Below are 17,763 nucleotides of genomic sequence, written 5' to 3' on the forward strand. Positions count from 1 at the left end.
TTCGCCGGACGTACTATGCTATGCATAGCGCGTTGACTGGACTACACAGAGCATTCAATTTTGTAGCTTCTTTGTTTGATTTTAATCTGTCCCGTGACGTCATCAAAAATAAGTTTTTATTGTTTTTAAGGCGATAATTTGTGTACATGTACTTAGTTTTAAGCACACCATTTGGGCATGTGGTGCCTGTTGATGTTAAACAAAATAAACAATTCCACATAAGTATTTTGTTGTTTTGAAAAAGCTGCTTTGACGTTTAGCGTTGATTCAACGAAAATCATGATTTTCAATTCAACAAAACGTTTTGTTGATTCAAATATGCCTTATTTTTCTGCGTGCTTGGAAACGGCGTTTGTGATACTTTAGCAGACTACAAATAAAAAAACAACACTCGTTTCTAGTTTATGCTTCTGTTTATTCTTTTAAATTATATTTTAAAAATATCACAATATAATAAAAATCCATTATCTCGTTTAATATAATTTGCAGTTATACTTTATAAGCTATTTTTTCTGACGTTACAGTAAATTACAAAGTAATTCACCTTCCATGATATCTCATTCGAAATACTTCTCCTGCCTTCCCGCTTACCTTACACAGCGACACGCGACGCGACTGCAACCGCGCTTTGATAGTTGTAATGGTTTTTCATTTTTGTATTGTTTTTTGTTCAGTTCATTTACACCAACATTTATATAGCAAATAGATAAAAACTCTACAGCGACTCTAGACGAAATGGCGACCCTGGTTGAAGTGTTTGTTTGTGTTTGTGGATTCTGGATGAGATTGGTGTGTGAGTTTACGAGTCGTTGCTGCTGGTACGGCTAAAGAGTGGATCGTCACGATCGATCGGTGGCGGTGAGGTGAGAACTTCCACATTTTTGGCCGGTCCCTGGGTCAGATAGCCTGCGGTGGTGTTGGGAGCGCCTGGAAGAAAATGGAAATGTTACAATGTTTTTTGAAGATCAGGATTTGCTGGAACGAACCCGTCAGATAGCCCCGCACGTTGGTGTCGGTGATGAAGAGGTCGTGCTTCTGGTCCCGGTACTCGGCCCACACCGGGTTCTGGTTGAGGATGTGCGCGACCCGGTCGCCGTACGTCAGGTTGGATGTCATGGCTTTCAGGGCGGCCACGATCTGGGCCTTCACCATGGCCGGATTGCTGGTGGCCTCGATGCGGCTCTCGAGCAGGTTCAGCAGGTACGGAATCAGCTGGCACTCGAGGGCCTGCCGGATCAGCGAGTCCTTTGGGGAAAAGGAGGGTGGGCTTGAGTAAAGGTTTTTCATCTAGATTAATAGCACTGTGAACTTACGTGTTGACACTTGAACAGTCTGCTCATCGTTTCGCAGGTCGTGGCCACAAGCTCGCGGTGGTTTTCCATGCAGGATTTGAGGGACAGAATGCAGTCGGTTTGGGAGATGGCACTCACGCAAATCTGAAGGCAAGAATTTATTAGTGTTTGATTCGTCAATGTAAGGAAAACCTTACCTCAGACAGTGATAGCTGGTGCAGCACCGTAAGGGCGCTTTTTGGCTGAACCGATAGCTGGCGAAAGAATTTTGGAATGTGTCCCAGCACCGGAACCGAGTCCGCCAGGTTGGGCTGAGCGTTCAGCAGCAGAACCAGCGCCGTCGTGGAAATGTCCAGCACGTTCTTGTCGACCCCGTTGCGGCTGATGTTGTCCACGATAAAGTCCAACAGATCGGCGAGGAATTGCTTGGGTTTGCGCAGCGTCCAGCCCGGGTTGGAAATGTACAGCCGCAGGTACACGCCGGACACGACCAGCTCGCTGGAGATGATCTCTGGCAGCACCTCGGGATCACGCCACTGCACTTTGGAGTTGCGCTTCTGCTGCGCGTAGAAACTGTCCGCCATGTCGTGCACGGCGTCCGACACGCTCGTTCGTATCCGATCGTTCCAGATCAGCTCCGGATGCTCGTGGGTGGACTCGTACATCTGGACCGCCACCGACGGCGAATCGATCATGGCATCTAGGAATACTGGCGGTAAATACTTGCACACGGTGATGCGAATCTTTGGTCCACTGAGCTTGTCGGCGTTCATCTTCGACAGCAGTTCCGCGCACATCTCCCGAATCTGCGGATTGTTCGAGTTGCCAAACAGATCCAGCAAGTAGATGACGGCCCCCTTCGAGTGACCCTCCTTGATCATCTTCGGCACGTTCAACAACCCAGAAAGTGTCTCCAGCACCTTCAGCTGCATATCGCGCAGGTCCTTGTCTTGCAGCGCCACCAAATACAGCCCAAAGATCTCGCACGCCGAAATCTCCGTTACGCACTCCTTGTTGCGCGACACCAGACAGACCACCTCCAGCGCCAGCGACTTCAGGACCTTGTCCCGATCGCACAGACTCGACGACAGGAACCCAAACAGCATCTCAAAGTGACCAATGCACTGAATCTCGACGTTGCTGTTGGACTTGATGACCGCTATCAGCGCCTTCAGCGCCATCACGATGTGGTTGATCGCGTTCGGATTGGACGCAAAGTCGTAAGTCTTGTTGTCACTACCGGCGCCACCTTTCCCACCACTTAATTGACTTCGTTGCTTTGCTCGGCTGTACTCGCTCAGTACGGTACTGAAATCCTTTTGTTGCTGCTGCTGACCAGCATTGTTGTTGATAATGTTGTTGTTGTTATTGTTGTTCACTGGGACATTGCTCTTGGCGGGGACTAGAGGTTTCCAGGCCTTGGTAGGGATCAGGATGCCCTGGCTGTTGACGGAGGGTGGCGGAACGGTGGCCGCCACCGGTGACGCTGCCATCGGCGGAGGAATGGGTTTTACGTTTTTCGCCGACAGGTGATTGTAAGCTTGCTTAAGGAACTCCAGCAGGTCAATCACGAACGTCTTCGGATTGATGATCGGGAACGTGGGCATTTCGTTGTAGATTCGGATGAAGATGCCGCCGATTTTAAGCTCGTCCCGGTGGGCATCGAACGAGAACGCTCGCACCAGCTCCAGGATGTCGGCCACGTCTTCGTACTGCTCCTTGGACGCGTTCGTGCGTTGAAACTCGAGAAAGTCCATCAGCTGGGCGCGGGTTCCGTTGTCCCAGATGAGGTACGGATTGCGCGTGTTCGAGTTGAGCAGCTTCAGAACTTCCGTGTCGGCATCCGTGACGAGCTTGTGCGCGACGAACGGCGTTAACAGACCGTCCAACATGGATTTGACCGGGGCGTTGGCCGCGGGTGCGCTGGATATTTTGTACTTCCGGTTGCTGAGTCCCTTCTCGGCTTCTGGCAGTTCGTCCGACTCGGATGCGACGGATTGCGTCTCGGGGGAGGTCTTGTCCTGTTGAATGGTCGTCACCGACTGGATAAGGCTGGAATTGTTCTGGATGATGTTGGACGCGTTCTGCGTGTAGGGCTGAGTTTGCGACAAAGAGTTGCTCCGTGCGGCTACCTGCTGCTGGGGTGAATCACTTCTGGACGTGGGATTTGATTGGGCAATGGGTTTCACCACGGATTGCTTGGGATCGTCCAACAGGGTGATGTGATATCCGGCCAGAGCTACACATGCCAACAGCGACAGTTTGGCCAAGTTGTTGGACACTTGCTGCGTGTTGGACTTTTCTTCCGTGCTCACTCCACTCTCGTCCAGCGTGTAGTCGTAGTCGAACATGAAGATCATCAACGACCACAGAACACCATTCCGCACAAGATTGCACTGCAACTCGTAATTATTCGCAGCCAAACTCGTTACCAGGCTCACCGACAGCGAATGTTTGAAGTAAACAACCCGGCAGACGTCCACAATCAACTGCGGCAGTTCGAGGATCTTCTTGCGGCAGTTTTCAAACGAGCACGCCACCTCAAAGCACCGCGTAATGTTCGAAATGACCTCGTAGTGCAGCGAGTCCCGCTGGGAATCGACTCCCATGATCGAGACACAACGCGAGTACGCTTCCAGCAGGGCTTCGATACCTTCCTCGCGACGCAGCTCTTCGGCGTTGAGGGCGGAACAGTGCACCGTGTGGTAGCACAGTTCCGAGGCGGCACTCAGCAGTGGCACGGTCTTCGAAAACAGTTGATCGTCCTTCGTCTCCAGCCGGATCGTTTTGATCAGCTGGGGATAGCCGGCGTACTTGTACGGCCGCAACACTTCGGCGTACCGATCAAACAGGATGCTCTGCGCGCGCAGTATGAGCACAATGTTGTTCGGGTTGGGACCGTCGCTGCTGCTTCGTCGCGAACACAGAAACTCGTACGCCTGGTTGACCCGTTCGAACTTTTCCCTTCCCTTTGGATTTTTGTCCGGATGATACATCTGTGCGAGACGGTAGTAACTCTTGCGTATCAGCGACTCATCCGGCTGAGGATGCTTGGCCAGATCGATGCCAAGATCTTGGTAGGCCTGCGTTACGGTCATTTGCGAGGGCTTCTTCTCGACCTCTTTACGCCACGCGTCCAACGTGTGCTTCAACAGTTGCACCGGATCCGGAATGGGCCAGTTCGGGAACTTCCGGATGTCGCACAAGTGTCGCAGGTAGAAGATGTGGCAGAACAACTCGTTCTCCAGCTGCGGATAGCTGATCACCGGAATGGCCAGGTACGGATACCGTGCCATTGTGTGACCCTTCAACTTTGGCGTGAAATCAGCAATGTGGGCGGAAATCTTCTCGATCAACATGCGACGCATTTCCGAACTCCAGATTACCTCCGGCGTGTCAAACTCGCCCAGGAACGTTTCGGCAAACTTTTCCGCGCTGTGATTCTCCAGGAAGCAAACCATCGCCTCCGGCAGCAACTGACCGAGAATGCTCCGGTGCATGATCCCCGACTGGGAAGTCGTTTCTTCGCTGCGGAACGCCTGCTTCATGTGGGTCATTTTGAGGAACCGAGCGATAGGCAAAATGTTACTTCCGGTGTACATCAACATGAAGTAAAACACCCCCGTCAAGTACACCTTGGACATTTCCGGATTGTCTTCCATGATTTGACACAGCAACGTCGCAACTCGCTCGAGCAAACCCGGATCGTGGGTCAAACAAACCTGCACGATGTGCGGCAAACAGATAAACTCCGACAACTTCCGGGACAACCGCGGCCCCGGAATAAGAACGGCCTCTCCATCGCGTGCTCGACTGGGGAAGAAGCTGGTGCACTTGATCAGAATATCCAGCACGTGCTGCGCCAGCTCCGTCTCGTTGTACAACGGCGACCCTTTCGCCATTAGACACCACTTTAGCTGCGGAATCTGCTGCAGCGATCGCCACCCGTCCATTCCCACGGCCCAGCAACGTGTGCGCGGCGTCAGCACTCCCTTCTGCCACAGATCCTTTAGCTCGGAGAACGTCACCGGACCGCACCGTTCCGGCTTTTCGTTTTCCCGCTCCACGTTGTAGTACCAGTCCTTCTCTTCGTGCATTTTCATGTTCGGCCCGGCCTCGATCACGTTCGTCTTGGTATTGGGCATGGCACGGCCCGTGTGCAGGTGCGCTAGCGTCACCAGATCTACAAGGCAGTTGACGTGGTCTACCAGTGGACGGCAGTTTGATTTGTGGAGCACGAGGTTCTTCACCAGCCCGATCAGTGCGTCGCGGAGCGCTGGCGAAAGGCACTGAAAGCGGAATACGACCTTAATTGACGTTCTTTTCAAACCCATTTCCAGAGTTACTCACCCGATCCAACATTTGCAGAATGTACGTCATATCGCTAAAGTATCCAATCTCCTCGTAGTACCGTTTGTACACCTTGGCCAGCGCTTGCAGCGAAGTCACCGTCAGCTGATCATCGTTTAACCGGTTCCGGCACAACACCCTTCGATACAACGCGTTGAACAGCTCAATGCTACAAAGAAAGCGATTAAATCGATGTCCATCAGCAAAGAAACCACCTTCCTTACGGATTCTTCACCAGATTCTGCGGCCAGTCGTCCCGCTCGAGCAGCAGCCGGATGTAGTAGTCCCCGATCTTGATCTCGTCCGCCAGGCACTGGTAGTGCACTTCAAACTCCTCGTAGTTCCACGCCACCAGCATGCTCCCAGCCAGATCCTTGTCCGCGTTGAACTGCCGGATTTCGTTCTCCAGTGCCGCCCGCAGCTCCTCGCGCGTTTTGAGATTCCAGATCAGGTTCGGCATCGCGTGGTTCTTGTTGAACTGGTAGAAAAACAGCGGCAGGTTGATCACCTCGTTGCCGGTTTTCTTCTTCTGGCGCCGATTACGCAGCACGATCGGCCGGTTCTTCTGCGACTGCTGAATCTTTTCCTGGCGGTCGATCAGATTCAGGCCCCAGTGCTTGATGCCTTCGAGGTGCTTCTCGAGCAGATAGTTGAGCCGTTTGTTCTTGCTGGAATGTTGCACCGCGAGCTTCAGGTTGTCCCGGAAGTTCAGTTTGTCCTCCTCCACGTCCTCCTTGGGGACGGGATCTTCGCTCTCCAGGAACGACAGCAAACCGGCCGGCTAGAAAAAAAATAAATACAAATTTACAATTCACTTTCTGAACAAAGCTTATTGATAGAGAAATCTATCGATTGAGTACTGAGAACTTTGTAATCTGGTCAACCTTACAGAATTATCAGGTTCTTAGATATTCCAACAGGCGAACTCTACGTAAATTTGCGAGCCGGTCAAAGGGGAACGAGCGATCCTTGGTTAGCCACAGAAATCCATAAACATCTTACCGTTTTCACGGTTGTTCACGGTCGTTGGTTCCCGAGCCGATGACACGGGGTCAACAAGTTCGACAACCTAGCTCGGGTTTTGCACAATACCAGAAAGTGATATGAGTCAATGTCAAAGTCAAAGCCCGCTGTCAGTCTTGCGAAAATTAAGGCTTGTCTTGTCTATGACAGGATGGAAAAAAGCGCGTTGGCGTCTCCGATGACTATTTGCACGTCGTTTTTTGGGCTCTCTACCATAATATACCAATCAGCATAGCGCACCAGGAACGCTTGCTGTATCAAGAAGACGCTCGGTCTTGCTCGGTCTTGTACTGCTACTCTCCAAGTTCCAAGGTTACAAATCTTCCGGATATCCCCATTCACTTGATCTCCCCACCGTGCGCTATTTCCATGCTCTTCTTCCTGTGCCGCCACCCGGTTGGGCGCAGTCTGACAAGCTGCCCTTCGTTCATTCGGGCGACATGGCCTGGGTGGCGATGGTCGGTTCTTCAAAAAACGCGTCCAATTCTTGGTTTTTTGGGTCTTCACCACACACAGTCAAACACCTGCACTCCACCGTAGAACGTTCGTAGCACCTTCCGTTTAAAGACTCCAAGGTCACGTAGGTCCTCCTGCCGCATCGTCCAGGTCTCGTGGCCCCGTTCTAATCAGTGTTTTGTACATAGTGAGCTTCTTGCGGCGTTGCAATCGATCCAATGTGAGGATATTCCGTAATCCGAAGTAAACACGATTCCCAGCAAAAATACGAGTCCGGATCTCTTTGCTGCTGTCGTTGTCGACGGCTACCAGCGATTACACGATCACGCTCACCTCCTTTAACTCATCATCATCCATAGTAAGTGGGGTGAGACTTGGGGGCCGACGTTCTTCGAACCCCTTCCTCTCATGTACTTTGTTTTCCGCCCTTCGAATAATGCCCTCAAGGACGATGTTGAACAGCGCACAGTATGCACACCTTGCCGCAGCAATCTGCGTGATCCAAAGGGTTCCGCTGATTTCCCCGAAACACGCACGTGACATCACACCATCCAATGTAGCCTTGATCAGCCGAGTCAGTTTGTTCGGGAACCCGTTATCGTGCATAATCTACGATAGCTGTTCGCGATCGATCCACGAACCTCCTTGCATGGGGTTAAACCTGACGGCAGAGGATATGGGAGAGCGCAGTCCAGCTTATCACTCGTTTTGTAGATGGAGTACACGACACCATCTATCCATTCCTCTGAAACTTCTCCTTCTCCTAGATCTTGGAGACCGCACAATGAAGCGCCCTCGCCAGTTTCTCTCCTCCATATTTGAAGAGCTTGCCGGGTAACCGATCCTTGCCTGCAGTTCTATTATTCTCCAGCTTCATGATCACCCTCTTCATCGTCTCCAGATCAGGTGGTAGAAACTGTTCATCTGCTGCGGGCGTTCCAAGGTTGACTCCTACGCCGTCTCCGTTCGCTTCATCGCCGTTGAGGTGCTCAATGAAGTACTGGTTCCACCCACCAATACCTCTCTTTTGTTCACGTTCAGGTTTTCCGAGTTATCTCTGCATACGTCGGCTCGCGGCACGAATCCTTTGCGGGGCCAGTTAGCTCGGATTAGCTGCCCCATTCTCGGTCGCAGTCTCGGTCTAGTTCCCTCTAGTCGCCTTGCGCAGCTTCTTGTCGTAAGCGGCTTTCTTCTCGGTGGTAATCCGTTGACACTCGTCGTCATACCAATCATTTCGACTTGGGTACTAGGGTGGGTCATTTTTTTCGAAAGTGCTCGGATCCGACTGAAATAAGGTCCATCTTGTAGAGGGTACCCATAGGGACTCTCACACCAAATTTGAGCTCATTTGGTTGAAAACTGGCTTGTCGCTCGGGGGTTAAAGTTTACATGGAAATTACTATGGGAAATGAGTGATTTTGCTTCAAACGCTCCTACAAGCTAAGCGACAAACTTTAGCCCATACTTACACTAGGTAGCCGTGTCGGGGGTGGTCCAAGGAACATTTTTTTCTAAGGGTTCATGGTCATCCGTTCAACCCTGAGCTTGCGCAAAGCCGAAACATCCGGCGACGCCGGAATCCTTCAAAATCCCAATTTTAACGGGCGACGCATGCTACGAAACTATGAATGAAGCATTGGAATCACGACGCTAAACGTCAACACACTTTCCACAAAATTGCGAATCCCCCGTTGGAGCTCAGCCATTGGCTAGTGGCCGCAGTGTTGACCGAGAATAGTTCGCATCATTGCGTGCATTCCGGTTCCGGTAAATAGCGGGATAAGGTGGTACGTTCCGGAACAATTTGGACTGAGGCCAGTGGCACGGGAAGTGTTTGTTGCGAGGAATGTCTGTGCAAGATCAAAAGTGGATAATGGCGATTGGACAAGATCCATCAATGGAAGAATAAGGAACCTTCTGCCTTGTTCAACCCGTCGGCAGACAGTTGACCTCTTTTGCAAATCACACGTCGATGCACTTCCGGCAGAATGGTAACGAGTCCGGGAGCAAATGTGCCGTGTGAGAATTGACGAGAATCGACCACGAATGCCGCCATCCAGAAGGTCAAGCGAGAGCAGATGCAAATGCTGGGGGAAGTCGAGGAAGATGTTTAGAAACTGATCCGCTTGAAAGACAATAAAATAAATCGCTTCTCTAGGACAAACTGCTTCAGCTTTTTGCCTTCCTCACCTCACTGAGGCAAGGCTATAAAATCACTCAGAAATTGAACTTTTTAAATAAGCCTCCAAGATATACCTTTACGTATACATATCGGCTCAGAATCAAATTCTGAGCAAATGTCTGTGCGTGTGGATGGACGTAGAATTTTTTTTCTCACTCACTTTTCTCGGAACTGGCTCGACCGATTTTGTCCGGATCTTTGTTTTTGGATTCATCTTCAGGTTCTTTAAGTCTTTTTTAAATTTCATCCGGTTTGGTGCAGTACATTAAAAGTTATGTTCGAAAAACTGTTTTGGTTGATAATAAAAAGGGTCATTATTTACATAATTTGAAAGCTCCGGCGAAAGGCTGTCGGAACTTTCCGCTCAGTGCACGCACACAAACACTGCAGTGCTTTCAAATCGTTCAATAAATTTATCATAGATGGCAGCACTCAGATGTATAGTGTCTTTACTAAGTAAGCGTTAGCCAAAACTTTCGTAGTGTGTGGTTGCAAGGCCTTTAGGAGGAAGGCAGCAACCACCTTCTGGTGGATTAAGTAACGTTTTTTTTATTTATTTTAACCAAAAAATAATAACTACATTCGTAGCTTCTATTCCGTGTGTAACGCGACAAAATCAAAACCTCCATCACCGGTTCACGATCCTCGTCCTGGAAGTTACTCTTATCGATCCACATCCCGCACGGATATGTTGATGGCCATCGTGTACATCATGTAGGGGGGTTTGACCAAGATAACTGCACGGTACACGATAGTCCTAGCTACAGCCGGTTTGCGTCCCGGGAACACACGTTTCCAGTATTCTCTGGACATCGATCGCTGCCGGTTGTTCGCGCATTTTGTCCACGATGTTAGGCAGCGAGCGGTCAATTTTGAAAATACTTTTTTTCTGCCTTCTTTCCGGGAGGTCCGTAAGGTGATGGTTCAGTGACCCGTTCCGGCTGAGGTGTTTCCTTAAAAAATGTGTAAAATTTCGCCAATCTGTAACTGCGAAATTGAAAGTGACGGTTATTTTAAGGTTCTCATGTTCTCATTTGATTGAACTTACCGATTTTAAGACCTTCTTTTTCGCATCCTGCAGCTGCTGCATTTCCTTACCCCAACTTGAAGCTTTATCGGCTGAAACAGCAACTGGCGTCTGCGGGTACGCACTCAGATTCTGCCGCTCTGGCGTGGCCAGCTCGTCAGGTCACTTTTTTGTAGCGCACTTCCGGACACCGACTTGCAATGCATTTGCCGGTGGGCAGCGAAATCGACGGCAAGCCGTTGTTCTGTGCTTCCATTTTAGTATGTTGACGTTTAGCGTCGTGATTCCAATGCTTCATTCATAGTTTCGTAGCATGCGTCGACCGTTAAAATTGGGATTTTGAAGGAATCCGGCGTCGCCGGATGTTTCGGCTTTGCGCAAGCTCAGGGTTGAACGGATGACCATGAACCCTTAGAAAAAAATGTTCCTTGGACCACCCCCGACACGGCTACCTAGTGTAAGTATGGGCTAAAGTTTGTCCCTTAGCTTGTAGGAGCGTTTGAAGCAAAATCACTCATTTCCCATAGTAATTTCCATGTAAACTTTAACCCCCGAGCGACAAGCCAGTTTTCAACCAAATGAGCTCAAATTTGGTGTGAGAGTCCCTATGGGTACCCTCTACAAGATGGACCTTATTTCAGTCGGATCCGAGCACTTTCGAAAAAAATGACCCACCCTATTGGGTACTCTACATAGGTCTTATCGAGACGTTCGTAGAAAGCGTCTTTTTCGTCATCGGGATTGTTGTTCGCCTTGATTCTCAACACGCAAATGTGGCCAATGATCATCTGCCACAGGATGACTCGGTTCTGTAATAGAAGTGATACTTGAATAAGTTGTTGGCGATGAGGTCAATCGCCCTGAATTCTTGCTCTCCTGAACTGGGCCACCGAACTTCCAAGATGGTGGCCATATTCAGGTTCAGTCACGTGCAGGCTCTTGAAGAGTTGTTTCATGAAGTTCTACTTTTGTTTTTCTGAGTTGGTGATTTCTTTGGTATGCCGCCTAACCAAGGTCTGTGAATGATGCAAAAAGTAAACATTTGAACACAATACTTACGAAAATTCTCTTCAGCAGGTTCAGCGCTTCCTTGCTGTCGGTTATCCACAGTCCCACCAGATGTCGCGACAGCTGCCGATGGGTGGCCATGGTGGTGTCGTGCGACGGCGTGTACAGCGCCACCAGCAGGTGATGACACAGTGCGGCCTCGTCGAGCGCTAACGTTTGCATTTGGTTGGAGATCGCCGTGTCGCCTTCCTCGATCAACGCCCGCATAACTAGCCCACTACCCTTGACGATGGCCAGCGACGGATGCTGGAACAGCTTGTACAGTGTCCGGCCACGGGTCGCCACCATCTCCAGCAGCATGTCAAACTGCTTCCCGTCCGTAGTTTCACTGTACGGAACGCACAGGGCAAACGTGAGAAAGTCCAGCATGGCCGACAGAACCAGCGCTCCCGAGCCGAGATTTACGTGCTTCGTCCACATGTCCAACAGCTGCTCCAAAAAGCCCTTGGAGTGCAACAGCGACGATTTGTTCATTTGCTCTTGCTTGAGGTCGTACTCGGCGTGCATCGGATGCATCAGGGCGTTGATCATGTCGATCGAGGCGTACGTCACGGCCAGATTATTACGCTTCAGGGCGTGAACCACGCGCAGCCCGATGGCCTCCCGGAATCCCGGCTGGTTGGTGAAGGCCGCAAAGCCCACTTTACTGGCCAGCAATCGTCGCAGCACGTGGAAAGACGCCTCCAGATCAACGTTGTTGAGCTGGTTCAAGTCTTCCTTCCCGGCACCGACCAAGGCCTGCAACGCACCACCAATAAGTCGTTCTTTGTTTTCGGAAAACAAGCTCTGTAAGTAGATAGCAACAATCAGAAATAATTCAACCCAACAACAAATCAATCAACTCACCTCCTGCGTGACGCTGTAGTTCAGGCCGCTGTACGGAACGTTCGCGTTGAAGCGCTCGAGCACGTCGAACCGCTTCACCGGGTACTGGTAACAGTTGATGATGTACTTCAGCAGGATCGCCTCCGACTCCTCGTCCACGGGTGCCGTCAGCGGACCGACCCGCTTGCCACGCGGCGTTCTAGTGATGCGCACGTGCACGTCCTGGTTGCCACACGAACGCACCGAATCCAGCAGCGTGGCCAGCAGCGAGTCACTGGAAGAAGCAGCAAAACTCTTCATTTCAAATAAACCAAGAATCACTTATAACTCACCGATCATTCGTCAGATACGACCTCGTCAACCCGTTCTTGTACTCGATCGAGAATTTCTGAATATTATCGTCGCACCGGATGAGGGCAAAAATTTCCCCCAGCGGACGCAACGTGCACACACTGTACGTCTGCGGATCGCGCTCCAAAATAGTCGTATCCGTGAGGCACAGAATCCTCCGCATCGGCTCCGAGTGACGGGGTGTAATTTTTTGCACCATAAACTCCGACAGCGAAGTCTGGTGCTGATCGCCACTGAATTTCCCGAACCGCTCCCGCTCGAACTGATCGATCGAGATCTGGTTCTTCAGCACCTTAATCTCAATCCCCAGGTTCTGCTGGGCGTTGGTCACAATCATCTGCACCACGTCAAGATGGTTCGCGACCCGGAACAGATGCAGCCGGCTGTGGCCACCGTACGCCAGCACGATCCCGTTGCTGTAGTCCTGGATGCCGATGATGCCGTCGATGTCCTTGTAGTTGTAACTGGCCAGTACGGTGTTGGTTGTGGGGTCAAGTTGATCCAACGAACAGGGTGTCACTTCCAGCACCGTTGGCAGCGTCGTGCCCGACCAGTGGTGCTTGAAGGCGTCAAATTTCTGAAAAACATCAGAGAAATTGAAGATTTTTTTTTAATTTTTTAACTCAACGAGATTGCATTGAAAACCAAAGTCAGCCAATTTTGTAAATATATATGTTTATGTATATATTTTTGAATGTGGTTTTGTAGTATCAGTTTAATTTCAGCAGGTTTGAACTGTCTCTAACTAAGCATTAAGTTTGTACATTCTATTTAGTCGTAATATCACAAGATTTTCTTACAAAATTCTTACAAATAAAAATATCTTGATGATACTTTTAAAAATAGAATAAGTACCTAATAGAAGAGGGTGGCGATTCCAGTGATTTTTTTTTTAATTCTACCGTCTGAGTGGCTATCCACACAAGAATGGAATGTACATAAACTCAAACCCCGATGGTTTGACACCAACTGTTGTCAAACGAACGGGGTTACATTATAGTTTGACACCCCTTTTACACGGAGTTCACACACACTACCAAACGTTTGTTTTGATAGTGTGCGTGAGCGCAGTGTAAAAAGTGACAGTTCGTCACTTTTTAGTTTGACTTTGACCAACCAACGGGGTACAAACTAAAAACGTTACTTAATCCACCTTTAGGTGGTTGGTGCCTTCCTCACATTCATAAAGTGAATACACTACACAGCGTATAAATAACACTAATTTTTATCAAAATATCTGAGATCAAGCCTCAAAAAAAGTGTATTGAAAACACTAAAGTACTTATAACTTTTGATAGGGTTGTCAGATCTTTAATCTTTTGGACGCGTTGGAAAGGTCTTTCAAATACCTTTCTAACAATATATAGCATCTTACAAAAACCACCCTTTTTACAATCTTCCGAAGTTCAGCTAAAACCGTTTTTTAGCATAACTTTTGAAGTATTTTTCAAAACTTCATAATATTTACAAGACTTTATGTGGGACCCCAAGACGGATCGAATGAGATCAAAACAGTCTAAATCGGTTCTGCCAGTCCGGAGATAATCGAGAGCATATTTTTGGGTGCACGGACTCACATGGGTTCGTTCAAATATTACGTCCAGAGATTTTCAGGATTTCAGACCCTCCCCCCCCTCCCCCCTGTCACGCACTTTTCCTATACCTTTAACATTGGCTGTCACAAACCTTAGAACCCCCCCCCCTCCCCCTATTCATGGACGTAATTTTTGAACGAACCCCATCCAGACACACGCACAGACATTTGTTCAGAATTTGATTCTGAGTCGATAGGTATACGTGAAGGTGGGTCTAGGAGGTCGAATAAAGAAGTTCATTTTTCGAGTGATTTTATAGCCTTTCATCGTTGAGGTAAAGAAGGCAAAAAGTGACCAACCACCGGGGATTGAATGTATTCGAAAATGGCTGTCTTGGTAAATATTTTTTTAATCGATTAAGCTGCCGTTCTACGCATAATTGTCCCATGTTCAAAAAAGTGCAGCTGAGAAAAACGCGATTGAAATTTTTCGACCGTTTTTTGTGTTTCTACGCATAATTGTCCCGTGGGTCCCTATTCACCCCATAAGTCCCTAATCATGCCAGTTAGCAGTTTACCACTCTTATTTGTAATCCTCTTGCTATACAATAGGTAAACAAGACACAATACTTAGTAAAACTGCTAATTTCGAGTAAGAAAATACTTGGTGGGACAATTATGCGTAGAAGTACAACGATGGGACAAACAGACTTGATGTTGTTTTTATGAGTTTCCGAACAAAGTACCCGATTTTATGTGTTTTTCTTAAAATGTCGTAATGTCAAAATCGTCCAAAACTGACATGGGACAATTATGCGTAGAACGGCAGTATAGCTTGGTATTAAAATTGTACAGTTTCATTTAGTCGTTAAAAATTATGATAAAAAAAATTAAGACGACTACAAAAAACTAACGTTTTTTTTGTGAGCCGTTCTCGAGTGAGTCTTAAGTCACTTTAGGTTCAATTTTGAGGAAAAATTGCCAATTTTCAAATTTCAAAAAGATTGAGTCATAAAAATTTCAGCATTTTTGTATGACCCAATCTCACCCCCAAAGTCATTTCTGTTTAAAACTTGTATGAATGCCTTATATTAGAGTACTATCTGCAATGGCTTCCCTTTGCAGATAGTTTGAATGTAAAAATACGAAGGATATTAAAATTGTAGAAGTGCTGATATGCCGTTACGTTAGGTGACCGATGGTAATACATGCTTTTCTCCTACTATCCCAATTTTGCAATATTTTCAATTTATAGTCCAAAAGCATGTTATTTGTATTTTTTTCGAATAGTAGAATGAATCGTCCCAAGTGTTAGTACACAAACATTCAACTAATGCGCCGTCGTGCAACTCTAAAGTCCGAATAAAACCTTCTTTTGTGTGTCTTTCAAAGCCAAAACAGAAAACAAAATTAATAAACAAGCCCCTTCGACCGCGCCGCAATCACTCACATTGGACCCGATCTGCCCCAGTTCGCTGCCGGTGGCGGTGGCGACGCTGCACGGCAAACATTCGGTGACCCTCGGTTGCAACAGCAGCGACGACACTAGGATCCTAATCCAACCGTTTAGCCTGACATTCAACGCGGGTGACGACAACGATGACGATAACCGGAAGGACTCAGTAGGACATTCTACATCATCCTGCAAGCAGAAACAGAGCCCAGAAGTGGGCGGGTTCAGTTAGACCGATCGGGAGTGGGGTGGGGGAGAGGATCGAAATGTGTGACTAATTTTGTTCCGGAATGCCAGGCTAAACGGTTGGAACTCTAGGGTCCGCCAAACGAACAGAAGGAGAGAAAAAAAAAGCGAAACGTAACGTGATGGTTGGCGATTACGCGCTTCCGGTACGTACCGTAATATGCTTTGGTTTGTCGGAAAATTCCTTGTAATACTTTAGCAGTGAGGTGAGGATTTCGCTGCGGTACTCCGACGAAAGCTTGATCGTGTCGACCTTTTTGTCCTTGCGTAGATTCAGCACAAACTCGTACGCGGTCTGAAAATCAAAGTGTTTAGTAAAGTTTACAGCTTTCAGATCAGACCAGCAACACTCACATTCCCCGACTTGTTGGGCAGCACGCTGACCACTTCGTTGTACTGCCACCGGTTGGTGAGATCGAACTTGTCCAGATTGTAGGTGGAAACGCCGGTGGAACCGATCGAGAAGATTCGCTTGTACTTGCCCTTCCACGAGTGTTTCGTTACAAGAAAGCACTCCAGATCGACATTTTCCCGAGCGCCCGACGCAGCCGAAGCCGCTGTCGCGGAAGCCATTTCAGCTGCTGATAATCAGGGCCACCGCCGCTGCTGAGTCATAAATGATGCCCCTCCGCCGTGCGCGTTAGCTAAGCTCGTATGTCGTTTTTACGGTCAATTTGCTATAGCTGATAGTGTTCGCTGCCTTCTCTGTCGATGCCGATTAGTGGTACAATTCTGCTGGTTTCTCTTACGCGATGATCATCGTCGAGCTCAGAGGCATTCCATGATGCTGTAAAAAAGAAATGAAAAAAAAACATGGTTAAGCTAACCGCAAGAGAAGCCAATGCGGGAAGAAAAGTGCAACCGAATCAGTTTGACCGTCGACGACGTGAGAAGATAAAAACTGGAGCAACATTTGAAAGGGGCGGTACGACATTGCTCTTACGGCCTTTCGTCCCATTTAAACGCGTGTAATGAAAGGCCGTAAGAGCAATGTCGTACCGCCCCTTTCAAATGTTGCTCCAGAAAAGAAACATTTCCACAGAGCAAATCAACACAACTAAATAAAACGACCGACATGGCGTAAATACTATCGATGTGTTGTTTATATGGCCACACAATGCAAGTTTCTGTCCGTGGGACTAATCACAATTTCGCAAGCCATAATCAAACGATTGTTACAATAATATTGCACTTAACCCATAATCCCCAAAAAACCAATACAATTTGTTTTTATCCCAAAACTGATAACAAAAACAGCACTATCAAAACACAATCCAAGTAACCAGAGCACAAAACAGAGAATGCAAAAAAAAAATCTGATTAGCAAAAGGGGAGTCAGCAGCAGCAGAAAAAAAGCGAAAGAAAAATCTTCTCTGCCCGAGGAGAAAAAAAAATGTCCAAACGTCAAAGTGGTTGCAAAATTGCACTTTTTCCGCACAAAAAACACCCCCGAGTAGCAAATTTCAGCACCCACGAACGTAGAACCTCGTTGCCCACAAAGTGCGCATACTTTCAGAGCGAATCCTCACCGAAATTTAGCCAAATTTTCGAAATTTCTACGCGCACTAAAACGGGCTAATCTGGCGAAAATGAAAGAAGATTCCGAACTTTTCATGACGAGGCGAAGGAGCGATCGGAGTTGTCGGTGAGTGTGTGTGTGCGCGGCGGATGACGTTTGGCTGTTATACAAAGTAGGGTACCTTTGAAAAGAAAAGTTGAATTTCGTAGAACAGTTTTTGTTTGCAGCGTATTTTACAGATTTTTCGAAAAAAAAAATCACAAATATCTGTATATAACCTACAATACATATTTAAAAAAAAAATTACGCTCAACCCCCGGTGGTTGGTCACTTTCTCGCTTGACACTTTTTTAGATTGTACCCCGTTGGTTGGTCAAAGTCAAACTAAAAAGTGACGAACGTTTGATAGTGTGTGTGAACTCCGTGCAAAAAGGGTG

The 17,763-nt window shown here is 48.1% G+C and overlaps 1 protein-coding gene across 4 annotated transcripts; it reads right to left on the reverse strand.

Moving 5' to 3' along the window:
• Positions 1-394: 394 nt before the first annotated feature.
• LOC120431062 (dnaJ homolog subfamily C member 13) lies at positions 395-17,473 on the reverse strand. 4 transcript variants are annotated; one of them, XM_039596215.2, is made up of 13 exons: positions 17,337-17,473; positions 16,162-16,594; positions 15,962-16,102; positions 15,559-15,750; positions 12,556-13,151; positions 12,245-12,497; positions 11,390-12,184; positions 5,867-6,423; positions 5,643-5,811; positions 1,490-5,581; positions 1,314-1,436; positions 987-1,245; positions 395-927 (listed from the first exon to the last, which is right to left on the reverse strand). In XM_039596215.2, exons 2-13 carry the CDS (start codon positions 16,378-16,380, stop codon positions 800-802), a joined length of 7,524 nt encoding a protein of 2,507 aa, XP_039452149.1. In that variant the 5' UTR covers positions 16,381-16,594; positions 17,337-17,473; the 3' UTR covers positions 395-799. The 4 variants fall into 4 exon arrangements, with proteins under 4 accessions (XP_039452149.1, XP_039452150.1, XP_039452151.1 ...); XM_039596216.2 differs by having other exon boundaries at positions 17,278-17,393; XM_039596217.2 differs by having other exon boundaries at positions 17,318-17,337.
• Between the last annotated feature and the right edge of the window lie 290 nt (positions 17,474-17,763).

The sequence above is a fragment of the Culex pipiens genome, chromosome 3 (assembly GCF_016801865.2).
Source record: "Culex pipiens pallens isolate TS chromosome 3, TS_CPP_V2, whole genome shotgun sequence".
In the NCBI taxonomy this organism is placed as follows: domain Eukaryota; kingdom Metazoa; phylum Arthropoda; class Insecta; order Diptera; family Culicidae; genus Culex; species Culex pipiens.

Excerpts from the sequence above, each read along its gene's own strand:
- LOC120431062 (XM_039596215.2), bottom strand. The coding sequence starts at position 16,380 with ATGGCTTCCGCGACAGCGGCTTCGGCTGCGTCGGGCGCTCGGGAAAAT. Across the intron at positions 12,185-12,244 it reads ACTACAGCGTCACGCAGGAG|AGCTTGTTTTCCGAAAACAA; the intron begins GTGAGTTGATTG and ends ATCTACTTACAG. Across the intron at positions 1,246-1,313 it reads GACTGTTCAAGTGTCAACAC|GACTCGCTGATCCGGCAGGC; the intron begins GTAAGTTCACAG and ends TTTTCCCCAAAG.